The sequence below is a fragment of the Oryctolagus cuniculus genome, chromosome 7 (assembly GCF_964237555.1).
Source record: "Oryctolagus cuniculus chromosome 7, mOryCun1.1, whole genome shotgun sequence".
In the NCBI taxonomy this organism is placed as follows: domain Eukaryota; kingdom Metazoa; phylum Chordata; class Mammalia; order Lagomorpha; family Leporidae; genus Oryctolagus; species Oryctolagus cuniculus.
The window spans coordinates 138941201-138967561 of NC_091438.1; the positions used below are offsets into that span (position 1 = coordinate 138941201).

The 26361-nt window shown below is 51.4% G+C and overlaps 1 protein-coding gene across 10 annotated transcripts in view; it reads left to right on the forward strand.

Annotated features, from left to right (window-relative positions):
* The window catches only part of CSMD2 (CUB and Sushi multiple domains 2), a 618865-nt gene that overhangs the window by 472774 nt on the left and 119730 nt on the right, over nt 1-26361 (forward strand). For 9 of the 10 annotated variants that reach the window (XM_051832045.2, XM_051832046.2, XM_051832049.2 and 6 more), the window contains 6 exons: nt 977-1115; nt 3829-4016; nt 13830-14024; nt 14882-14998; nt 17743-17856; nt 25271-25366. In XM_051832045.2, coding sequence (XP_051688005.2) covers nt 977-1115; nt 3829-4016; nt 13830-14024; nt 14882-14998; nt 17743-17856; nt 25271-25366 — 849 coding nt within the window. The remainder of the gene's footprint in view (nt 1-976; nt 1116-3828; nt 4017-13829; nt 14025-14881; nt 14999-17742; nt 17857-25270; nt 25367-26361) is intronic. The other variant, XM_051832047.2, reaches the window with a different exon arrangement.

The window sequence follows — 26361 nt, forward strand, 5'->3', positions numbered from 1 at the left end:
TGCATCACCTCTGTTTCCAAGGTGGCCAGGACAGGGTCACTGGACTGGCCATCACGTGGTCGTTGGTCTGATCATGCGGGTCCCAGTCTGCACCATTTATCTCCCCCTCGAGAGGGTTTAACAGAGGAAGGGTGAGGGGATCCAAGCAGCCCGATGCACGCAAGGCCCTGTCCTCACTCATGGAAGTCCTGTGCCCCAGTGTCCCCAACTCTAGGGCCAGAGTAGCATGGATTCGAATCCCAGAGTGACTTCGGGCAAGTTGCTTGGCTACTCTGTGCTTCAGTTCCCTCTCTCTCAGTCAGCAAGCAGGATCCTCAGCTTGTCGAGCTGTGGATGAGACAGCAACAGAGTGATATATCTCAAATGCCGCATGTCATGAGATGTGTCTTCCCACGGAAGAAAATCACATGACACCAAAGCGGGACGCCAGCAGGGCTTGGCAGGTGGCTATGCGCATGGTTCCCACGGCTCCTGATATGGAGGGCGCTAGAGCTCATGGAAAGCACACACCAGAAGCCTGCCTGGAACCCGGATGGGAGGCAGGGACGAGCACCACGTGCTTTGCGTGTCTGGGAGACAGCAGCAGCTGTGTTGTGACTCCCACCTGCCCCACGCCCAGTGCTATAACACAGTCTATATGGCCACCCCACAGGGCAGATGATAGCTCCTGAGACCCAGAGAGGTTTAGGTACATTCCCTAAAGTCACACAGCCGGGAAGTGCCAGAGCCACCTGTGTATTATTGTTTTTAATAGTGCATTGAAGCAAAAAGCACACAACATAAAGTCACACATTTCAAAACCAGCAGCCTACCCCATGTCGCCCAGTACCTTCACAGGGATGTGCGCCGCTGCCGCTGTCTGGTTCCAGAACCTTCCCACCTCTTCGGAGTGGACCCCTGCCAGCCCTGTCCCTTTAGCCCCCGTCTTCCGCCCATCACCACGACCTGTGGGCCTCACCTCTCTTCCTGTCCCCAGCGCCCTGCGGGGGAGACCTGACGGGGCCATCAGGAGTCATCCTCTCGCCCAACTACCCGGAGCCCTACCCACCAGGCAAGGAGTGTGACTGGAAGGTGACCGTCTCGCCAGACTACGTGATCGCCCTGGTGTTTAACATGTAGGTACCCGACACACCCCGGGTCGGGGGCAAGGGGTCCACACCACGGGGCCGCGGGACCAGCTCTCCCGTGAGCACACACAGGCCATGGGCCGGATCCTGGGTTCCACGCAAGGGAGGGAGCCCAAGAGGAGAGAGACAGGCACTTCCTAGTGTCTCCTGCCTGCCATGCACCCTGCTCACTGCTTAGCACTTGCCAAGGGACTAAGAGAGCCGTTGTTTGCACAGATTTCAGCTTTTTCTGCCCCAAAATAAGCTTGTGTTTTAATGCCATTTTTCCACGAACTTTTTGAAGTCCCTCCTCATTATCTTATTTCATCCTTGTAATAATTTATGGGGTAGCTCTTATTATCTGTTTTTACCTCGAAAGCTGCTGAGATTCAGAAAAACAGAGAAACAAATAGGCCTATCCTGGCTCACTCTCTCACCTAGAGGTAGAAGTCCCAGCTCCTGACATGGGGTGCAGGCACCACCACGCCCTCCCCCCAATTGTGTGTGGAGTTCCTCTCTCCTGGTCGCAGCCTCTTCTGTGACTTCCATGCCCCTCCTTCCTGGCCAGGCTCCAGCTCAGGCGTCCTCTCTCCTCCACTCACCCCTCCTACCTGTCTATGGATCCAGCCTCTTCTTGTAAACGGGGTACCCCCTCGGCGACCTGCCCTGCAGGCTCCCATATCCAACTGTCAAGCATCTCTGGTGGCTGCAAGCACCCAGCTGAAGTGCATACAAGCCTCAGCCTGTTGCTTCTGCCCTCACGAGCTGTGTTCTGAACACCAGGGCGTGGCTCCATCACTCACCCTCACTGCTCTCACGGGAGCCTGCTCCTCCTTGACCTCCCTCGTGCATCCCCGTCCTCTCCAGCCTCCCAGCTTCTGTCCTGGTCTGAGCCCTGATCACTCTACCGAATGACTGCCATGGTCTGCCGACTGCCTCCTCTGCCCCCATCATGTCTTCTGTGCCAGTCTCTGCCTTAGCCAGCTGTCAGAGTGATCATGTCACTCCAGGACGCTGGAGTCACCACCCCATTTCCCATTGTAGCATCCTGTCACGGTCACGCCCAGCAGTCAGAGAGAATGAACTACTGATATGTGCAACAGTGTGAGGGAGCCCCAAGATATCACCCTATAGGAAAAGAGGACCCCCAAAAGGGGTTTGACGTATGAGTCAACGTAGGTGGAACTTTAGGATCAGCTAACGTAGTCCATGGTGAGCAGATCCGATGAGTTGTGGCTTCTAGGTGTAGGCAGGGTGCAGGGAGGGGGCAGTGGGACTTTCTGGACTGGTGGGCGTGTCCTGGGTGGGGCTGTGTGTGTTAACACTGACAGAGCAGATGCTTCAGAGCTGGTCGCTTCGTGGTGCATAATTTATACCTCGACTTAAAAACCAAGAAGCAAGTAGATCTTTTATTTTAAGACCCTATCATGGCTGTCTCTTACCTGAAAATAAAAGTCCCCACTTCTGAGTTTCAGCACAAACAATCTGGCCCCCCTGCCTGCCTCTCCAGTCAGTCTCTGCCCCTTCCCGTCCTAGAGCCCGGGCTCCTGCCAGACAGCACCCTATGTGATTGCCAGGTCTCTCTGACTGTCTCGCACCTCTGTGCCTTTGCCTCTGCCTTCCCAGCAACTTCCTTCCCCTCCCTGTCCAACCCCCGAGAGGCTTCTCATCCCCTGGGACTCAGCTCAAGCTTGACCCCCTCCACAGAAGCCGTGATTCTCACCGGCCCTGAGAAATGCAGTGCCCCCCGCCACCTTACGCAGATTCTGTGCTTGCTCGTCTACACAGCCGTCAGCACTCCGTGTAGACTTTGTACTTGCTCGTCTGCGCAGCCCTCACTTCCACAGCACCATCACCTTCTGGGTGGCAGGGGTGGTGTCTGACACGTCCCGTGGCTGTGGTGCCTTTCACAGCGCTCGGCGTATCAAGGGTGCTCGGATACAATGCAACAGTGAGGGAAGGGCAGGACGGAAGGCAGGTAGTTCAGAAGGGGCAGCCTCCTGCTTTGTGACCAGGCCTGGGTCACTGCAGAGCCCTTCCCCCAAGCCTTCTGAAAGACCACAGAGGTAGAGCAGAATTGGGAGGCAAGGAAACCTCATCACCCAGCATTAGTGGAGGCCAGTGCACATCGAGCTGACGCCCCCACCCTGTCCCTCTGCCAGCCCCACCCTCTCTGTCCTGTGATATTGGCCCCCTCTCTGTGCCATATGTCTTTGCTAAAGAGCATAACAGCCATTTCATTCTCAGCCCAGTGGAGCCTCAGAGCATCCCAGCCTAGGGCTGGGCATGAACAAATTTGCATCAGAAATCTGTTCTCTGCAAGCTTGTTTACTGTTCTGTTTTTTTTTTTTTTTCATCTTTGCACACTTGACTGGTAGCAGTTGCCTTTGCTGGATACACACACAAGACTGGAAAGGCTGCAGCAGCCATGGTCGACTTAGTAGATACAGCTCAGCAGTTCTCCAAACATGGTTGAATCAGTTCAGCTCCAGATTTTTGGATGCTAACTGTGGCATCTTTCTCCTCTGCCTCTGAGCCTGCCCGGGACATCCCTGGGGCTCCATCCCCTCATTCCCCACCAGTCAGTCTTTAGGGGTTGGGGGCCAGTGGCGGGGGGTGGCTTGCCCTCCGGGAGGCCCCATCCTTGGGTTGAGCCAAAGGCCCCAGCACGAGCTTGTATTTGACTTTAGTGGGGTGGGGGTGGGATGTTTTTGTTCCCCAGCTTTAACTTGGAGCCTGGCTATGACTTCCTCCATATCTACGATGGACGGGACTCTCTCAGCCCTCTCATAGGAAGCTTCTACGGCTCCCAGCTCCCAGGCCGCATTGAAAGCAGCAGCAACAGCCTCTTCCTCGCCTTCCGCAGCGATGCATCCGTGAGCAACGCTGGCTTCGTCATCGACTACACAGGTGAGGGCCCAGGTGCCAGAGATCCCTGAGGGCAGGGCCGCCAGACCTGGCAGAGCGGGCAGCATGGTACACTGAGCAGAGCCTTAGGCTGGGCCACGGGGAGCCCACAACAACCCCGGCCCGGTGGCCCTGCAGGTGCCTTGTCTTTCACACTGTGTGTCCGGGGCTGGGAGTGGCGGGGACAGCACTCCAGCTGTGGTCTGTTTCTGTTTCCAGACCATTGCGCCTCTCCTCTGCATTCCTCTGAGGACCCTCCTCCTAGCTCTACTTCACTCTCACAGCTTCCTGCTCACTCCCCTGCAGTAATGAGAGTTCTAACATGAGGCTCAACCTTCCTATCCACCGCAAAGCCTCCTGCCATCCTGAGTATCATCACTGTCACATAGACACCCCATCCAACCCTAGTACACTGCACTTGGACCTCTCTCCCAAGGACACTCTTTGGCCATGCTTGGACATCATGTGGTATACTGGTCATTTCTTCAAAAAAAAAAAAAAAAACCTCATTTATTTATTATTTGAAAGGCAGAGGTATGAGGCAGAGGTGGAGGGAGAGAGAGATATCTTGAGAGATCTTCCATCTGCTGGTTTACTTCCTAAATGGCTTAACCAGCTGCATCACAATACTGTTTTAAAAAAAAAAAAAGAAGGGGCTGGCACTGTGGCACAGTAGGTAGGTTAAGCCTCCACTTTCAGTGCCAGCATCCCATATGGATGTTGGTTCCAGTGCCAGCTGCTCCACTTCTGATCCAGCTACCTGCTGATGGTCTGGGAAAACAGTGGAAGATGGCTCAAGTGCTTAGGCCCCTGTACCCATATGGGAGACCCAGAAGAAGCTCCTGGTTTCTGGCCTCAGATTGGTCCAGGTCTGGCCATTGTGGCCATTTGTGGAGTGAACTAACAGATAATAGATCTTTCTCTGTCTCTCCCTCTTTCTGTCTGTAACTCTGCCTCTCAAATGAATAATCTTTTTTTAAATGTATGTTTATTTATTTATTTATTTATTTGGAAACCAGAGTTACAGAGGGGGAAAGGAGTGAGAGATTTATCATCTGCTGGTTCACTCCCCAAATGACCATAACAGCCAGGGCTGGTCCAGGCCAGAGCCAATAGACAAGAACTCCACCTGAGTCTCCCATGTGGGTTGCAGGGGTCCAAGCACTTGGGCCATCTTCTGCTGCTTTGCCAGGCACACTAGCAGGGAACTGGATCAAAAGCTGAGACCCAAACCAGTGCCCTGATATGGTTGCCAGCATCACAAGTGGTGGCTTGAACCGCTGTGCCACCACACGGGTCATTTCTGATGCTTCCTGATCATATTTCCTTACCTTTCTTGCTATCTCATTCTCTCACTCCATTACATCTTTGAATTTATTAAGGCAAACTGAACAGTGGAGGGGTCAAAAGTGGGAGTCCACAGCCTTTTTCTTAAAGATAGTAAGGATTTTGGGTTTGCCTATCACAGCCACCCATCTGTGCCATAGTAGTGCCAAAGCAGCTATGGATGACAGCTACGGGAATGGGCTGTGTTCCAAGAAAAATCTGCTTGCAAAACAGATCATGGTTGCTGCCTGGTCGGGAGCATAGCCTGTCAGATTAACTGGATTGAGAGTTCATGTTTATTGTTGAGCAGCTGTGTGACCTTGAACAAGTTATTTAACCTCTCAAAACCTCCATTTCTTCATCTTATCAATGGTGATCGAAAATTTTCTGCCTCAAAGAAACAGAGGTAAAGATCAATGAATGCATGCGTCCAAGTCATTGGTACAGTGCTTGGCACAAAGCAGGCATTCTCCAAAGTTCAAATTTTATGAATGGAAGTGAGCAGGTCCAGACTGTGAGCACGCCGCTTTCTTGCTTCTACTCAGTTATTCTCTCTTTGACCTTTTCTTCTTCCCTAATTATCCCAGACCCCATTATCCAAATCTTAGCTCCATTTCTTGCTTGATTTGTGGCCCTGGCAAGTTATTATCTCTTCAAACACCATCTACAAAATAGTGGTAATAAAAATTATATTGCAGAAGGTTACATTAAAAGATATTATTTTATAGATATCTAATGCCCACTGAGTATTAAACACTCTACAAACACTCTTGGGGTGATAGATTGTGGTACGGTTACCAAAACCCAAATTCAGCCAGGCCTTAGCCACCTCTGTACGTGCAGGGGGTTATACTCCCAGTTAAAATTAACAATTTTCTGGTTTTTGCCCCCCCCCCCCCTTGCATAATGTAGGGCCTCAGTGACCCCTGGTACTATCTCACAGGAGTCCTAAATAATCTCAATCATAGGGGCCTGCATTGTGGTATAGTGGGTAAAGCCACCACTTTGCAGTGCCAGCATCCCCTATGGGCACTGGTTCAAGTCCCTGCTGCTCCACTTCAGATCCAGCTCTCTGTTATGGCCTGGGAAGGCAGTGAAAAATGGCCCAAGTCCTTGGGCCTCTGCACCCACACAGGAGACCTGGAAGAGGCTCCTGGCTTCTGGATTTGGACTGGTGCAGCTCCGGCCATTGTGGCCACTTGGGGAGGGAACCAGCAGATGTTTCTCAATCTATCTCTCCCTCCCTCCCTCCCACTCTCTCTGCCTCTGCCTCTGCCTCTCTGTAACTCTGCCTTTCAAATAAATAAATAAATCTTTTTAAAAAAAATCCCAATCATAATAGTAGCAAACTCAGGGTTTGCCCACTGCCCCAAGCATTCTGTTCCCATCCGCCCGTTGAGCTCCCCAGAACTGTCGGTTATCTGCTGTTTCCCAGGCACAGTTCTAGAAGACACTTGGTGCACAAGATAGAGAATGTCATCCTCATGCTTTTCTCACCTCTGGGGTTGACCTGCAGAAGGGATATTCACTCTTCAGTTCCTCAGATACCTGCCATGCAGCCAGCCTCTTACACCCAAACCCTTTCCCACCATGCCTGCGTCAGAGCTAATAATGACATGCAGGATCCTGTCTGAGGGCATGACGGAGCAAAGCCTGGGGCCTCCATTGCTCCCCTCACCACCTCCCCTGCTGTGTGCCATCATTACCATTTCTCTTAGCATTCACAGTCGCTTCAGTACCCCCAGGACCCCTGCCCCCAGTGTCTTTCCACTGCACCAACTTTGCACCCCATGTTGAAGCCACACCCAGTAACTGAGGCCAGGTTTCCTAAGTTCTCTGAGCATCAGTGATCTCATCGGGGCAGTGTCTGGGAGGGGTAGTGAGTGGGCACAGTAGCTGGCAGGGTGCCCAGTGTTGGGGGCTTCCTGGCGCATATGTTGGCCCACCCTCCTCCATCACATCGCCTTTGTCCTGTGGTTGGTATTGTGTTAGCTGCACGCTTGTTCAGAAGTGAGATAGGTGTGGACGGACCCTCCTGGAGGGGCCAGCCTAGTGGAATGTTGTACATTGTCTTTGTTGATGGAAGATATGACGTGAGAACATAATGTTTTTATGTACACATGTGTGAGTGTGGAGGACCGTGAATGTCTGTGATGTGTGTGTGTCCTGTATGCTTCTCCCATCCATAGCCAGGAATTCAGATGCTCCCACAGGTGGAGACGGGGTCTAATGAGGCCGCACACCCAGAGCGGTCTGCAAACTCAGGATGCGGGCTGGCCTTGTCCCCCCAAAGCCATCCATGCCCATGTCTTCAGAGAAACCCAGGGTGCTGCTAGCACCGAGGGTTTGTGCCTCTGGGGAGCTGTGCCTTTCAGGGTGCTGCTTTGGGCTGTGAGGAAAGCCTTGGAGAGCGCCATCTAGAGAGATGTTTCAGACTCAGGTGAGCCCCGCACAGTGACCACCCTCTGAGGTCAACCCTTCCTCTGACCCGAGGCACTGACAACAGGAGCCTTTCCCACTCCCTGCCAGAGCAGTTTTGTTTCATCTCAGGGAATATTTTAGTTTCAGACCAAAAAACCTACTCTGGTCACCCTCAACATAGAAAGGGAGGAAGGGTCATTATTATAATTTTTTTAGATTTAATTTATTTGAAAGGCTAAGTCACATATTGGGGGAAAGAGATCTTCCACCTGCTGGTTCACTCCCCAAATGGCCACAATAGCCAGGGCTGGGCCAGGCCGAAGCTGGGAGCCTAGACCTGCATCTGGGTCTCCCAGGTGGGTGCAGGGCCCCAGCACTTGGGCCGTCCTCTGCTGCCTCTCCAAGTGCACTAGCCGGGAGCTGCATCGGAAGCAGAGCAACCAGATGCCTGCATCCCAAGTGGCGGCTTAACCCACAGAGTCACAGTGCCGGCCCTGGGAAGGGTAATTTCTTAGAAGACTGTAAGAAAAAGAAAACCCATTCAAAACAAGCCGAGACCAAAGGAGCACTTGATTATAAGAAGACAACTAACAATCAAACTAACTGGAGCTTAGTAGGGTTCTGTATTTGAACAGTACAGGCCAACATATTCTCTCTAACCTAACACAAAAAGTAAAATACTCCTAGAATACAAGAGCCCAGGACTGGAGGCCTACACTCCAAGGAGACTGAAGGCTGGGTGGAGGCAGGATTACCTCTCCACTCCGGGACCACCCCGTCCCCTCCTGTTCCTTTCCAAGTGTGTGTTGCATCCTCCACTCTGCAGATCGGGTCACCCGCCCAGGACCAGGATGGCTGCCTCACACTTGACTGTGAGTCACTTCCCAGTTTATATCCCAATTTGGAATCCCAAAGGGATCATCAGAGAGGCCAGGCTTCATTCCGCTTCCCCGAGCAGCTCCGCGGGGCTTGGCTTTTGCGTGAGGAGTGGAGGCAGCATGGGCGTTTTTATCCAGGTGTCCGTTTGGTCACTACAAGCATTGCCCCATGCTGGGCACTGTTGTAAGGGCTGAGACCGCAGTCCCTGGCTCCGTGGAAATCCTGTCCTTGTGGCAGCCAGACTGGAAGGCGTTTCTCCTCCTACAGGTGTTGGAGACACACCTGATTCTGAGGCAAAGAGAGGTGGGGTTTTAGGTGTCTCTGCTCGGGTGCTCCTGCAAGACAGCTGGGTGTCTTTGTCATTTCCAGGCGGGCCATCTAGGGGAGGGCTCTGAGTGCAGTCCTGTCCCTGTGGACTACTGCTAGACCACTGCCCCGAGGTGCTTTTCACCTGCGTGCATCCTTCGGGCCAGCTATGCATTGGAAGGAAACGACAGTGGCAGAGAGGATCCTGTTGGCTAAAAATGAGTCCCAGAGAGACTGATTGTCTTCCTGCGGCTGTGAAGTGAGCAGAATGAGTGCAGCAGGGAACCCCGTGTTCCTGACTCCCAGCAGGTGTCCTAGGCAGGGACAGGCTGGGTGTCCATGCACCTGTGGGAGAACATTCATTTATTCATTCACTTGCTCACTCACTCAACAAATGCTTGGGGTTCCTACTCTGTTCTATACCCTATGCTGGACACCAGGGATATAGCGGTGAATGAGGGGGCCATATCTCTCCCTTAATGTTCTGAAAGGTGAGTGAGAGAAACAGACCACAGATAAGGGGGCAAACAAGAAGTAGGACAGGTAGGAAGTTAGGAAAGAACAGGGCAGGTTACTGCGAGAAAGAAAATCAGGGTGCTCGCCACAGAATGGTGGCTGGTGATGGCCTCGACAGGCAGGGGCTGTTTGGACAGGACCCTGAAGGTTGACCAGAAAGCCCTCTGTGCTGGAGTGGGGGTCATGGGGGTTATCAGGGGGAAGAGTCTGAAATAACTCCAGAAAGGCCAAGGCGAATCCACAGTCTTTCAGGCCCTTGGAAGTGTGACGGAAAACTCCAACCAGATTCCCATCCTTGCTCCTACCTCTACCCCACCGCTGGCCACTGCTATTCAAAATGAGAATATATTCACTTCTGTCCACTTAAAAAGTCACCCGTGTTTGCTGGAAAGATTCAAACGATACAGAAGTATGTCAGATGTACTCTAAAAACTTAACCATTCTGCCCATGTTACCACGCCTGATGCGCTGCTCTCAATGATTTGTTCTCTTGTTCTAGAGATGTGGCATAAATACAAAGGCATGGAAATTCCATGCCAGGGTCAGCAAACGTCTTCTGAGGAGGGCAGAGAGTAAATCTCCCGCTCCAGATGCTGTGGGTTGCCCTGCTCAGCCACACATAAGGTGCAGGCAAATGGGCATGGCTACCGCCCAATAAAGCTTTATTTACGAAACCTGGGGGCTGCAGCTGGCTGGTGATCCTGGTTCTATATGCACGAGATCACAACACAGAGACTAATCTGTGATCTGATTGATTTTTACTCAACAACAAATCTTCCCATATCAGTATTCATAAACCCTGGTGCTCCCATCTGTGCTGGCTCCCCAAATGCCTGCAACAGTCAACAGCTGGGAGCCAGGTCTCCCACGTGGGTGGCCAGGACCCACCACGTGAGCCACCATCTGCTGCCTTCCAGGGTGTGCATCAGCAGGAAGATGAAATCAGGAGCCAGAGCCAGGACTTGAACCTCCGGGGCCTCCAATATGGGACCCCTCAACCGCCGAGCCAAATGCCTGCCCTATGGCCTGTCCTTCTTAAAAGCTGCCTGTATTTCAGGGGACAGCTCTCCTCCCAACTTTTCAACCAGTTCCTTGGCTTGTTGTTTCCAGTTTTCTCTATTACAAGACTAGGAAACGGGCCTCATCTGTTAGGAGCTGGTTCTTTTCGTTTCCCCTGTTGGAGGCCTGGGTTGTAGTTATTATTACCATCGTGATGCTTTGGTCATTTAGCTTTATCATGCACAGGCGAGCTCTGGTTTGGCAGCCATAGGGCCCGATTTTGGTCTTAATGCTACCTCTTAATAGCTGGATGTCTTGGAAAAGTCATTTAGCATCTCTGATCACCACGTTTCTCATCTATCTCCTGAGCGTGAGCAGCCTCGGCCCTGCCTGCTGAAGAGCTATTGTGAGACGCAAACGAGGTAACAAATGGGAAAGTGCTTTGAAAATTACGAAACGATATTCCTGTGCAAGGGGCCACCCTCGTTACCATTATCCTTGTCATTATTATGGACGTGACAGGTAATGTCTTGAGTGAGGTGCTGTCATCCTCTGAGAGGGGAGTAAATACACAATGGAGTCGGTGGCTGGAATCCTGGATGCCCTTGTTGATTTTCCAAGCCTCGTAGTGTTCAGCCAAAGAATTCGGCAGCCGTTTATTAAACCTCTATTCTGCGCCAGACGAGACCAGCCCCGTGCTGTGCTGCTTGCTGGCGCTCTTGAAGAGTGCATGATAGGCTTGAACTCCAGGAGCTCAGAACCCACTGGAAAGAAACATGCACCCAGTGACCAGGAAAAGGGAAACAGAATCTTGCCAGAGAAAAGGCAAAGTTCAAGAAACCTGCCCCAAGAGGGCCTGAAGTTGGTCAGGGAAGGGGAGAGAGGAGATTCTGACGTCAGGAAAGGTGCAGGGCAGCCATGGCCAGTTAGTGTCCGCTGCCACTGCAAGTTACCCCAAGACTTGGCTGCTCGAGCAAGGTAGGAGTGGGTTCTACCTCCAGTGAAAGAAATCTAGAGATTGGCACACGCTGCTTGCTGATGGAGTGCCAGCACCCGGGTGCCTTTTTGTCTCTCTGTCCTACTGTGCTGCCCCTCAGATCCCATCCTCAAGGTTACCCTCAATCCATGGTGGTGACCGGGGTGTGGCCATCAGGTCCTAGACTGCAGGGAGGGGGCAGGGAGGGGGCAGGGCCGGCCAGCATTCCCTCTGCTGGGTCACCTTTAATACTACTTATAGAATGGCTGCCAGGCACTGGCATACAGAAGTGAGCAAAGCTGAAAAGCTGCACTCCTGGCGCCTACATTCCAGTGAAGGGAGATAGAAAGACATAAGGTATATAGGTGGTAGGTGGGAGTACGAATCGCAATGGGGAGAAATAAAGCAGGGAGTGGTGGCGGGCAGCCTTGGGGAACTGGGAATATCTGCTGCAATGGAGCATTGAGCTAAGAGAGGAAGCCGTGCACAGGAGGTGGGGACGCTGCATGCATGGAGGCCCATGTGGTTGGAGCACGGGCGGCAAGGGGACCCCAGGAGTGGAGGCCACAGAGGGGATGCTTGGGCCACGCTGCAGGGCCTTGTGTGCCTGTAAGGATGCGGTCCTTTCCTTTGAGACAGGAGGCTGTTTGATTGCTTCCAGCAGACCTGATCTAACTTGTGCATGCTGCTCTTTGGCCAGACCTGGCCACCCAAGAGGTTGGGAAATGTAGAATTTAGCTGACACTTTGAAGCTCTAAATTGAATCTGGGTTCCGTTATTTAAGGGTGGCGGGGGCGTGGGGGATGAATATGGAGCACCACAACTAGCTGTGTGAACTTGGCCCCACATGACTGAATTGCTATGAAATTCAGATAAGATTGGGTTCACTTTAATTGATGAAAAGGACAGATAAATGTCAGACATGGTGACAGGTCCTTGAATCTCTGAGATTCACCTCTAGGTCACCCAACGGCCATTTGTATTCTGGCCAGAGCCACAAGGCTTAGGTAGAGGACAGAGCTGATGCAGGGGTCAGGGAGATGCACCCCAGGGCACCTGGAGAAAGTCTTGAGAGGTCCTCTACTGGGAGAGGGCCCACGTCTACACTCTCCTGGGTCTCAGGGCCATCGTGCACCCACGACCCCTCCCCTCAGCTGTGGCTGAACACTTGGGGAGCAGGACAGACTTGATGCGCTCGTGGACTCTGAGTCCCATCCTGTCAGTCAATAAGTTGATTGACAGCTGAGTGACAGCCTCAAGCAGCAGCTGCCTCCCATATAAAGAATCTGAAAGTGTACCTAGGTGACAGCAAGAGCCCTCAACAGAGTACCTTCCACACCAATCATCCCTGAGCTCTGATCCCTTCTGTTCCGGCCTCTTCTTGCCTTGCTCTGCCCTTTGAATTTTTGAGTCCTTCTGAAGAGCTCTCTACACCTCTGCAGGAGCCCCCATCTCTGGGCCTCTCTGGGGCACCCCAGAATGTAGCCTCAAGCATTCTGATCAAAAACCAGTACTCAGTTGCCCCTCCCTGGGACTGACTGGCCTCAACCGTGTTGGCCTCTGCCCAGCCCTGATGTCAGGCCTCTTGACCATCCATGGTCTGAGCACAGGGGACCAAGGAAAGGTGGTGATGGATAGAAGGGAACAGCAGCTGACAAGGGGGCTGTGGTGGAACCCCCCGAGTCTCAGGCCTCCTGTCCTCCATCAAGTTCAGGTCTAATTGTGAAGACATAAGGCGGGGGTCATTATCTCAGTGGGAAAATGCTGCTGGTGAAATAAACTCGCAATCACCCAATTCCCTATGCAGAGCCCTGGGGATCTGTCCTGGGGACCTCAACTCCAGCTGAGAGTGGGGTTTCCTAACTTCAGGTGTGGGTTCCCATGCACTCAGAAGTACCTGTGAGGGGTGGACAGGATGGACATGACGGGGCCTGCCCAGCAGGTGCAGCCTCCCCTCCCCAGCCTGCAGCATGGTGGAGGCAGAACAAAAGAGAAAGACTGTTCTCCAAAAGCCGGCTGCAGACACAGAGCCCGGGCAGCCTGCCATGCAGGGTTGGGGGAGGCCTCGGTGGAGCACAGGGTGGACTGTGCCTGCCTGGCCTTGACCGTGGTAACCTGCCCGTGGCTGGGATGTGGTCCAGAGACCATGGGCTCCTAGCAGGTAGAACAGCACCTGTTCCTCAGTGGGGCGATGAGAGAGGAGAATTTGACCTCTCCAATGTGATTCCTGGCTCTGGATTTCCAACCCAGCGTAGAGATGCTCTTGGGCCCGAGTCCCCACACCCTCTGTGGCCAATTAAAATCAGGGTCTCCTCCTGGGTGCTGAAACACAGGCGGAGGCCATGCACGAGCCTCCCACGTTCACAAATGGGCTCGTTGTTCTTGTTTTCCAGAAAACCCGCGAGAATCATGTTTTGATCCTGGTTCCATCAAGAACGGCACACGAGTGGGGTCTGACCTGAAGCTGGGCTCCTCCATCACCTACTACTGCCATGGGGGCTATGAAGTCGAGGGCTCCTCCACGCTGAGCTGTGTCCTGGGGCCCGACGGGAAGCCTGTGTGGAACAATCCCCGGCCAGTGTGCACAGGTGGCGTGAGCCCAGCCAGGGCTAGGGAGAGGGAAAACGGGGCACCATCCGCAGAGGAAGGCCTGGCAAGCCTGGGTTTGCTGTGCCTGAGGGTGGCTGAGGTACCTTTCGGCATCCTTACCCCCATGGGTCAGAGTCTCATGTCCTCAGCAGAGCCTCCCCCCGATGCCACACCTGGGACAAGGGAGCATCAAGGGAGCCCCCAGACTTATTCTTGGGCCCCAGGGAGAATTACTGAGAGCTCAGACATGGACAGGTAAGGGCAGAGGAATGGGCTGGCTGCAGGTAGGTTAAGCTTAGGATGAGAACATAGAGAAGCCGAAAGGCCCCGTGGACAAGGTGAGAGGCTGGCTACTGGGGCCTACCCATTGTGGAAATTGGGTGGCAGGAAAGGAACAGAAGGTGGCAGGAACAGCAGCTGACAAGGGGGCTGTGGTATGGGCTGGCAGCTCCCCCAGGGCGTGGTCTGGGGAAGGAAGCTGGAACTTCCTGCTCATGCAGACACCACTCGCCTGGGTGCACATGCCCACCACAGGGGCACAGCCTCTTCCTCAGCCCACAGGCTCCCCCAGATCACCTTCAAGGAGTGATACCAGTGTTGACGGACAGAGGGCAAGGGCTGGTGCTTGCCCAGGGGGCTCTGGATGGCATGGGGTGGATTTCAGGCCATGTGCCAGGCCAGCGAGGATGTCCTTGGACAGGGCAGGGCAGTGTCCTCAGCACCACCCCCTCCTCCATGCCGGCAGCCGCCCACCTCAGGGCAACCCCACCAGAGCCAGAAGCTAGGGACAGAAGACAGGATGGACAGCTGCTGAGGCCCATGAGGTCACGTGGGCTTTCTCTGGTTTCTCTTTCAGCCCCCTGTGGGGGACAGTATGTGGGCTCGGATGGAGTGGTCCTGTCCCCCAACTATCCCCAGAACTACACCAGCGGACAGATCTGCTTGTATTTTGTCACTGTGCCCAAGGACTATGGTACGGCTTGGTTGGTTTGGTTTGGTTTGTATGTTTTATGAATCCTTCCACCTCATTCCAAAATGGGAAACACCTGAGGCCCTTCTCAGTTCTCCAGTTGCCCAGTGGGAACAAACAGACAGGACACCTGAGTCTGGATGCCCTGGCATGGGCTGACACAGAGCGAAGAAGGCACCCGTGAGACCAGCTGCACCCCAGAGCTGATGGGGGGAGCTGGCTGGGACTGGAGGAGGCAGGGGGCACCGGAGGGCCACCCAGCACAGCCCAAGTCTCTTGGGAACCCTGGTGGGTATCCAAGGAGCAGGCAAGAAGAAGGGAATGGGAGGGACGTGCAGGTGACGGAGAGCAGGAGCCCCTCCAAGAACTGAGCCTGGCCCAGCAGCTACAGGTGGAACGAGCAGGAAAGGGGTGAGGAGCGGGTCATGGCCCTGGGCAGACAGAAACCTCCAGTTTCCAAGAGATGCAGGCAGAAAGTCGCAGGCATGTCACCAGGTGGTGGTGGGACCCTGCCAACCAGGGGACGCTCAGGAAGATCCTGAAGAACAAGCAGGCAATGGGCCTGGCCGCCATCCCTGGGTCTCCTCCGTGTGGGAAGACTCGCAGGTATTTCTCAACACCGGTGACAGTGGCTTTGGCAGAGTCCTGACCGTCCAGGAGAGCTGCCTAAGATGGGATGGTGCAAGCTATTCACTAAGCATTAGGTCAGCGCCTCCCAGTGCCATCACTATGCAGGGGCTTGGGACCACAGAAGGGAGAGACATGTTCCTTGCCCTCTGTGAACTCAGCCATGGCCCCAGGCGTCCCAGCACAGGCTCCTGCCCAGCCCCTGCACACTTACTTGCAGGTGCACATGCTCCCAGCAGCCACTGGGGCAGGAGCGTAGACCTGCAGGACCATGGACAGGAGAGCCCTAGATGATTGTCCAATCTAGTCTGCTTCCCAGAGCACAGTCCTCGCTTAGCAGGCATGCTGGAATTCCCCCAGTGATGAGGAGCTCAGGCCTTCGCAAGCAGCCAATGCCAAAGCTGCTCAGTGTCGTTGGCCTGGCATCCACCTGTGTAGAGCTGGGTCTGAGAATGGCAATGATCTGGCACAAGACTCCCCCAGGCCCGGGCCCAGGGGCAGCTGTATCCTCACCTTCCCAGGGGTCTTCCTTGGATTCCTAACCTAAAGTCTCCTGCCCTGTCCTACTTCCCCATTACCTCCAAAACTTCACACTAAAATTACATTGTTTCTCTATTTGCTGAAGTGTCTGTTTGGGTTTGGATTTTTGTTTTGTTTTTCCTGTCTCCTCCCCCTGGAATGGACACTGCCTGTTCAGGGGAGAGCAGAGAGAGGCCCCTGCTACCAGCCCTAACTCAGTGCCCATTTTCAGGATACAGCAAGGTACCCTTCCTCCTGCTCCATGATCTGACAGCCAAGATCCTCCTACTCTACTCCCATTGCTTCTCTCAACATTGCACACACTTTGTAGCCTGAGTCCCTCTCTGCCCCAACACACATGTGTGTACCCAGGCAGAACCCACACAACATACACACGACACTGTGCATGCACACGGCACTCATGTGCACAGTACATAAGCAGACACAATGCGTACAACACATACAATATGCACAACAGACGAGAGACACAGCATACAACACACAGACAACAGATACAGTATACATGTGGAACACAGGTACATGCACGCACAGATGACAAACGTGCATACAACACACACATAGCACATGGAATGCACACACGTGCACATGTAGGCAACACACACAACATGTACGATGCGCAAATCTGACTTCCTGCTTGCTCAAAGCTCTGAGTCCCAATTGAGAGTCCTCCACCCTGGCTCCTGTCCTTGAGGCATCAGGTTGCCTGGGAGTGAAGCAGGGGCTGGCGGGCAGCTGTGACAGCTGTGCCGCTGGTGGCCCAGCAGCAACCCAGGCCCCTCCAGCAGTGAAGAGCAGGGAGGGGAGGGCTGAGGACAGCCCCTGAAGTCCACAGCTGCTGGCCTGAATGCCCAGCAAGCAGCAAGGCGCACAGGCCTTATCTGATGAGGACCTCGGAGGGTTCCGGCCACCAGCTCTGCAGCCCCCTTCACACTAGCAGGTTGCCCTTGGGTAACACTGCTGACCTGTGAGCCTCCATCTCTTTGTCTCCAAAATAGGGATAAAAATCTGGAAGACTCATGGTCTGAGATGATGGCCCTGGCAGACATGATATCTGCCCCGTGGGCTCTGGCAGAGAGCACTGGGGTGGAGCGGTTGCCTGTCCCATGGACAGCTGCTGCTTGCCTGGGAGCAGGATGCTACTCTGCACCCTCCTGCCTCTCAAGTGTGGGGGGTCTTGTGCTGAGGGGCTGCCCTGGTCTGCTGGATCTTTGAAGAACAGTAAGGGAGAATGGGGGTCCTGAGATGATATGGAAAAAGGGGGGTGTCCCCAAAAGCCCCTCCACTGCCCAGACAGCTGTTGTGGCTGCTGTCTGGGAGAGGATGAGGTTAGCTCCATGCCTTCCTCACCGGCCTGACCTTGGGGAGCATCCTTGACCTTGTCTTGCCCTTGGTGAAGAAGGCCAGCCTGGGGCCTAATCCAGCTCCCCAGGCACCTGTGCCCCAGGTCTGGCAGTTGTGCCGGTCAGCCAGGCAAAAGGGCACCTGTGAGCCAACAAGCTCCTCCGGGTTGCCCTCCTCCGGGCCTGGGGCCCCGACCCGGGCCCTGTCCTCGAGGTCTGCACACTGTGTCTCCTCCGCAGTGGTGTTCGGCCAGTTTGCCTTCTTCCACACCGCCCTCAACGACGTAGTGGAGGTGCACGACGGCCACAGCCAGCACGCCCGGCTCCTCAGCTCGCTCTCCGGCTCCCACACAGGTACCAGGGCCCAGCCAGTGGTGAGGGTGGAGGGCTGAGGCTGTCACGGGCAGGCTGCTGCAAAGGCCAGGGGCCCCGCGAGCACTACATGGCCACAGGCAGAACTACACGGCTTCCCGCCCTGCTCTCTGGACTGCAGGAGCTGCCCACCCCAGAGTGTCTAGACTGCCTTCAGTCTCCTGTGGGTTTGTATTCAGACCACACAGCTTTTTCCTAATTACCACCATATTGCATTTTCATTGTAGACATCTCAGGGCACAACAGAATACTCGTACAGAGAGTTAAAATAAAAACCGCCCTGGAAGAGCCGCTGATAAGATGTAGTGTCATTCCTTCCAGTCTTTACATCTACTCGACTTAATCTTTCATGTATTTTATTGCATAAAACAATATACATATTTGTATTGAAATATTTGCTGTGAGCTTTTCTCTGCTGTATTTTCCCTCTATAATAGGATTTTTAAATGCTGCATAGTAGTCTCTCAGTTATTTAAGATTTATGCAATGAATTCCTCATTATGGAGCATTTTTATTCTTTCTAATTTTTCCCTCTTATGCATAGTAATTCAGTGCATGATACATATATCTTTATGTGCAATCTCTGACCTTAGACTAACTAGAAGTAGAATTACCAAGTTAGAGGATTTGTGAGATCATTAGGACTTTTTATACAGATTGCCAAACCCCCCTGAGAAAGATCTTGCTACTGTGTTCACCCACGATGAGTCAGAGGGCCTGCTTTTTCTCACAAAAGCAGGTAATTAAAAAAAACAAAGGCATCATCAGTTTGAAAGTGCAAATGGCATCTCATTTTCCAATTTGCCTTTTTTATTACGAGTTAGGGGGTAACCTTTTTGTAATGTGTTTATTGGCCCACGCGTTTCTTGTTTGTGAATTGGTGTTGATTTTTCTATTAGCACTTATTTTCTTATTTATGGAGTGGAGCGCCGTATAATTATAAGCTGTATATATTATACATGCTGAAAACCTTTTATCAAGATTATATGCTATAAAAAGCCTGCCCCTCCACTTTGGCACTTGCCATTTAATTTTCTTCAGGGCATGTTTTAATGTTAGAAAATTTAAATTTCCCATGATATCAAATCTATCTCTGTTTTCTTTTATAGTTTTCTCCTTTGCTTTTAGTATAGATCAAATAAATATTCCTCTGTGCTTTCTTTTACTTTTTTTTTTCACTTCATTGTTTTGCTTTAATACCTTTGGTATTTATTTGGATGTGTTATTTGATATAGAGAATTGAACCATATTCTTTCAAATTCATCAGTGGTCCAATGAGAATGCCAGCATACGTGAATGGCAGATTGACATATACAAGGGTGCTTCAAAAAGTTGGTGGAAATGGAATTAAAAGAGAAGCTTATTGTGGTGCAAAAAAATTAGAAATCCATATACATGAGGGATATTCAACAACATCATGGAAAATGTGTATGATGGGGAAAAAATGCATGGATTTCAAAATTCTTTTCTTTTCTTTTCTTTTTTTTTTTTTTTTTTATTTGACAGGTAGAGTTAGACAGTGAGAGAGAGAGACAGAGAGAAAGGTCTTCCTTACATTGGTTCACCACCCCCAAATGGCCGCTATGGCCGGCGCTACGCCGATCCGAAGGCAGGAGCCAGGTGCTTTTCCTGGTCTCCCATGAGGGTGCACCTGGGCCATCCTCCACTGCCTTCCCAGGCCACAGCAGAGAGCTGGCCTGGAAGAGGAGCAGCCGGGACTAGAATCCGGAGCCCATATGGGATGCCGACGCTGCAGGCAGAGGATTAGCCAAGTGAGCCACAGCGCCGGCCCCAGGATTTCAAAATTCGTAACAGCAAAATAAACTCCATTTTCCATGAATATTTTGAAGTCTCCTTAAACCTACCTTTTGCGAAGTTAAGCGTTGGTGTGTCTGCTTTGTACCCATTTTCTCTGAGTGCCTGCTTCGCCTTGTATCAGCTTTAATCACAGCACCTCTATCGAGGTGTTCACTTTTGTAACCCTTTCAATGCATGGCACCATCAGTGCCCATAACAGCCCCTCCCTTTTTTTCCTGAATGTTTTATTTGCTGTTCCCATTTACTTTAGCCTCCTAATAAAATTTAAAAGTACCTTGTCAAGTTTTAAAACATTGCATCAAAATGTTGACTTCAATTTTGTAAAACTTACAAATTAAACTGGGGAGAGCTCACATCTTTATGATGTCCTCCCTTCTTCTATCCAGAAACATAATGCATCTCTCTATTTATTGATCATTGTAACATTTGGAAAGTTGCTATAATTTTCATTTAAACAGTGTTTTGTTGTTGGTGGTGTTGTTGTTCATTTTAACCCTAGATATTTCCTGGAGATTTTGGTTGTTTTTGTAGCTGCTGCCGATGGGCCTTTTATAGCCCCTGTTGTCTTTTCTGTTTTTATTGTCGTGTGGTTGCAGAATGGGTTCAGTGGCATCTCTGCCTTGGGAACTGCATGTGGTCCTACTAGTGACCAAGGACTGTTTTTTTAAATCTCTGACTATCTGGGGAGAGCTTGTGTCCTCTGTGGGTAGAGAGGTGAAAAGGGTCGGACTCCGGCTCTGCCGTCACGCCAGCTGGGCTGGACTCTCCATCTCAGCTCGCCCACTGCTGAGTGACTCCTGGCACAGCGCCCACTCTCTCGGAGCTACAGAGTCCTCCTCTGAAATGCACAGAGTGAAAGTTCTGCCTCCCAGAGTTCTCTTTAGGAGTAAAGGAGCTTACAATAACTAGTATCTCGGACTTAATTTCATTTTTCAAATCCACTCTATCAGTGATCTAAACCAAATGATTTTTCAATGCCACCACCCCATACATTCCCAATCAAGATGTGTAGGATCAGAATGTCCCAAGTTCTCAAAAATCTCTCAGTAGACAGGTGCATGAAGTGGTATATGTATAGAGATATATAAGTGTAAGTATATGTATAGGTAGACAGGTGTAAATACAGAGCTTACAAATTTGGATATTGACATAGATACAGGTATAGATATATACAAGCAGAAATACAAGATGGATGGATGGGTGGGTGGATGGAAGGATGGACAGATAGATAGCCATAAGTATAGATACAGATGTGTAAGTATAGATACAGGACCCACAGGTAAAAAGAGAGAGAGAGAGATGTATGCACAATGTTCATAGAAAATGCATAGTATAAAGAAAAAAAACTAACCATGGGCTTTAATTTTCTTGAACTAAAACAAATTTATCTTTTAACTCCATTTTTGACAAGCTTGTGGAGGTACCTTCATATATTTAGGACCTATAGATAAAAATATAGGTATCAATATAGACGTACAAGACCTATAGAAATAGAGAAAAGGAGAGAAAGAGAGAGTGAGAGTTGCAAGTACAGGGTACTTCTAAAGCATTACAGAAAATGGAAAGAAAAGATAAGTTTATTTTTGTGCAAAAAAAGTTTGAAATCCATGCATACAAGGTGTCTTCAAGAAGTTCTTAAAAATATGTATTATGAAAGGATTCCCAGGTTTTTTGATACCAAAAGAAGCTTATCTTTTAGTTCCATCGCCCACGAATCTTTGGAAGGCCCCACAAAGGAAACATCTAGGGATCGAGGGCAGTAGACTCAGGTTCCCTCATTCTGCCTTTGGAGAAGCTCTGCCGTGGGCCAGGCTGCTGCTGGGGGCACTGTCCCTGTCCCTGTCCCTGAGCTGTGCTGGGCTTTAAATAAAACTCAGGACCACAATCCACCAGTCTCCACTTCATCTTCCATGTTCCAGTTCTGCTCGGGAATGTCGTGTCCAAGCAGCTCACCGGACAACTGAGCTACTCTGTCGTCTTCTCTTGTTACTGACGGTTTTCCTGCCTGCACTGGCCTGACGTGTCTTCCCTCATTTTCCCCCAGACCTTTTCTGTTGGGAGGAGGCTTACTTGTTTTACTCGTCTGATATCGGTCACCTCGTTTTGGTCTGTGCCTGCCTTGCCCTTGTTTTGATTTTGCTTTCTCACATCCCCATTCACGCCTGACCCGTCTCTAAAGCTCCAGGTTTTCCTTGGTGTCTCTGGACTCTGTTCTGCTAGTATTGCTAGCGATTACTGCTAAGTTATGGACTTCTTCTCCGAGAACAAGTTTTGACATTTCCAGCTCACGTGTTCCCTCACTGATAAGAGCTGTCACATGAACCGCTCTCCTGATTGTGTGGATCCCCGCCAGTTCTTGATTTCCTCCTGCCCCCACTTCTCTTTCGGCAGGGCTGATGGCTGCAGTGCTCCCTGTCATCTTGCATGTATGGGATGTGTTCCTTGTGCTGTATCACGTGAATGACAACTTGACTGCACACCAGGTTGGGGGCCACACACTCCATGGGTCAGTGCCCCAGCGATGGTTCCATTCTATTCCAATCTTCAGTATTACACATCAGGGTCCAGCCTGATTCACTGACCTTGCATGGGAGCCGTGCTTCTCTGTGCATGGGACTTTCTTACTTTTTCTTCCTTTTCAAACTTGAGACACACGCTTGGGTGTGTTATGATGGAAGGAGGCCCCTTTGCACTAACTGGATCTGGCACGTGGCACACTCCTTCCATCTGAATCTCAAGACTTAGCAAAGGAAGCTCCTCTCTTAAGTTGGTTTTCTCCTTCAGTTTCTCTGTCTTTGCTCTCTGCCATTTCTTTTTTTTTTTTAACTTTTATTTAATGAATATAAATTTCCAAAGTACAGCTTATGGGTTACAATGGCTTCTCCCCCATAACGTCCCTCCCACCCGCAACCCTCCCCTTTCCCACTCCCTCTCCCCTTCCATTCACATCATGATTCATTTTCAATTCTCTTTATATACAGAAGATCAGTTTAGCATACGTTAAGTAAAGATTTCAACAGTTTGCTCCCACACAGAAACATAAAGTGAAAAATACTGTTTGAGTACTAGTTATAGCATTAAATCTCAATGTACAGCACACTAAGGACAGAGATCCTACATGAGGAGTAAGTGCACAGTGACTCCTGTTGTTGACTTAACAAATTGACACTCCTGTTTATGGCATCAGTAATCACCTCAGGCTCTTGTCATGAGCTGCCAAGGCTATGGAAGTCCCCTGAGTTCACTGACTCTGATCATATTTAGACAAGGCCATGGTCAAAGTGGAAGTTCTCTCCTCCCTTCAGAGAAAGGTACCTCCTTCTTTGATGACCTGTTCTTTCCACTGGGATCTCACTCGCGGAGATCTTTCATTTAGGTTTTTTTTTTCCTCAGAGTGTCTTGGCTTTCCATGCCTGAAATACTCTCATGGGCTTTTCAGCTGGATCCGCATGCCTTAAGGGCTGGTTCTGAGGCCAGAGTGCTGTTTAGGACATCTGCCATTCTACGGGTCTGCTGTGTATCTCACTTCCCATGTTGGATCATTCTCTCCCTTTTTTATTCTATCAGCTAGTATTTGCAGACACTATTCTTGATTATGTGATCCCTTTGGTTCTTAGTCCTATCATTATGATCAATTGTGAACAGAACTTGATCACTGGGACTAGTGAGATGGCATTGGTACATGCCACCTTAATGGGATTGAATTGGAATCCCCTGGTATGTTTCTAACTCTACCGTTTGAGGTAAGTCAGCTTGAGCATGTCCCAAATTGCACATCTCTTCCCTCTCTTATTCCCACTCTTACATTTAACAGTGATCACTTTTCAGTTAAGTTTCAGCACTTAAGAAGAATTGTGTATTGATTACAGTATTCAACCAAAAATATTAAGTAGAACAAACAAAAAAAATACTAAGAAGGATAACATATTAAGCTGCTCATCAACAGGGTGAGGGCTGATCAAGTCACCATTTCTCATAGTCTGCCATTTCTGACGTATGGCTTTTGGATTTTTTTCCGTCTCTCCTCCATGTCTCCTGTAATTTCTCTGATAATTTTCATCTCTTCATTCTTTCCCTGTGGATTCTGGGAGAATGGCCCCCAAATTCCTCTTCCTGTCACTGTTTAGTTCCTGCGGACTCCAGCTGCCGGTGCCAGCATCTCACCTCCTTGTGCCTTCACCGGCCACCGGTCCTGCCTCCGGCACGTCTCCTCCTGTCACCTCACCAATGCAATGCTCAGCTTAACCTTGTGACAACCATGGCTGAGGATCTTCTGAGATTTTTGCCTGTTCTTTGTTGTACCTCCCATAAAAACGTTTGCTTTGACTTCTCAGAGAAGTCTCCCCTTAAAGTCCAGAAATCTTCCCTTGAGTCCAGCGATTTTCCTCTGTGCTTTCCTGTGCTTGTGTCCAGGACCGAAGCCTCTGCGGGCTCTGTGACCAGTCCCTGGGGCACTGACCCACTTCTCTGAGGACGGAGGAGGGGAGGTTGGGAAGGCTGAGCTCTGCTCTGCTCATGTCCATCTCCAGAAGGAGCTGAGATGGCGGTGATGAAGACAGGTGGTCTTCATGACTTCTTGTTTTGAGTCGGGAGCCAGAGGTCAGCTAGGGCAACAACTCCTGGCTGGGCCCAGTCATCTGGGCCACGTGTAATGTTAGCTTGCCGTGCAGCAGTCTCTCTGCTCCTCGTGGCCACTGGCTCCATGTGGGCATTCTGGAGGCACTGCTGGGCCTCCCCGTGGTGCCCACTCTGCTGCAGCCCGGTTCCCGGTTATCACTGCTTCCCCTCTCCAGGCGTGGTCAGCAGCCATTCTCGGGGGTCCCTGTGTGTGCAGAGGGGCAGCATGATGACAAGCAGCCCTGAGCATCAGGGCTTCACCAGCTCTGTTGGGCGCTGTCTTTCCCCTCAGCCACCCTCACCCGTGGCATGCAGCAGCCACACCTCCGCCTCCGGTGGCTTCCACGGCTCCCCGTGCCACTGCAGGTTCCCTCCCAAGCTGTGTGTCATCAGTTGGGTGACAGCACATCCTGGCTTGCCTGGGACAGCCCCCCAGGTCTACTTGATGGTCCCAACATAGCTATTATGCCCTTTCACTCTCAATAATGTCCTAATATAAACGTCCTTCAAGAAGCTTGCGGAAAATGCAATTACAAGATAAAAAACATGTATATTGATGTGAGAAATTTTGGACACCCATGCACAGCATCATCTTTTTTTCTAAGATTTATTCATTTGTTTGAAAAAAGGAATTTCAGAGAAGCAGAGGTAGAGAGAGAGAGATATCTTCCATCCACTGGTTCATTCCCCAAATGACTACAACAGCTGGGACTTGAACTGGCACCCATGTGGGATGCTGTCACTACAGGCGGTGGCTTTATCCGCTATGTCACAGCCCCAGCCCCACACAGTATCTTCTAACACACATTGTCCGTGAATTTTGTGTGTGCAGTAAAACCGTGAGGTCTTGTTTCCGGAAGGCCTGGATGTGGGAGGAGCTGCTGTGTGGGGTGTGGCAGCCCCTCCTTCGTGGCCAGGACCGTGACTGTCCTCCTCTCCTCCTTGTCCCTTACCTCGGCAGGTGAGTCGCTGCCCTTGGCTACCTCCAATCAAGTGCTCATCAAGTTCAGTGCCAAAGGCCAAGTACCAGCCAGAGGCTTCCACTTTGTCTACCAAGGTATGTGGCACGTTGGGTCCCAAAGTAGTCATGGAGGGAACAGGTGCCTTTGACCCTAGTCTGAGCCTCTTCCTCTGTGTTTGGGGACAATTGCTGGTTTGTGAGGCGCATCCCTGAAATTCAGTTGAATTTAGTCTGTTCCCTTAGCCAATAGACATTTCTTAGACCAAGCTCTGTGGAATGAGCAAGGAAACCAGACCCAGGGAATCAGTCTCCGCCCCCACACCCACCCCTCCATGTTCCAGTGGAGCCCAGATGGCCTTGGAGTGAGCAGCCCAGGCCTCTTACCGGGACTGTCTCCCCTGGAAGCTTTGTTTGGTCTACAAGGTGCAGAAAAAATGTAGGTCAAGGAAGGGGTCCAGCATCCGATGGGCGTGGATTTGAACTCCAGCCCCACCACTTTCCAGCTGGGCCCTGCTGCTCCACGTCCTGGAGCCCCAGTTTTCCCACCTGTAAGATGGGAGATGGGGAGTAATAGCACCACACTGACAGGATTAAAAGAGAATGCGCAGAGTACCTGGTAGCAAGCAGGTCATGAGCCTGTGTTGCCGTCCTTACTGGCCCAGAAAGGCGACGTCTTAGTGCTCCTGGTGTCCAGGTGCAGGCCCCAACCTCCAGGGGTCCAGAGGACGTCCATCTTCATGGAGCCCAGGTTCCAAGCATAGTCCTGTTCATTCTACTCTGCCCAGGGTGGACTTCCCTGTGGGGCACCATCTCTGAGCCTGGGTGACAGGGTCCCCTCAGCCACTGCAGGGGTCAGGGAGGGCACAGGAGATTCAGAGAGAGCAGAGCCCAGGACATGGTGTTAAGATCCACAGGGAGGAGAGGCCAGAGGCAGGGTGGAGGTGCTGGGAGCCGAGAAGAAAGCCCATCCTCCTGTTAGGGAATGGGGTCCCTGATGGACCAGGTGCGTCACACTACCACGGCAACCACTCCATGGCTCCAGAAGCTGTGCATCCAAGCTGAGTTCCAGTACAGTGGGCCCCATCCAGAGA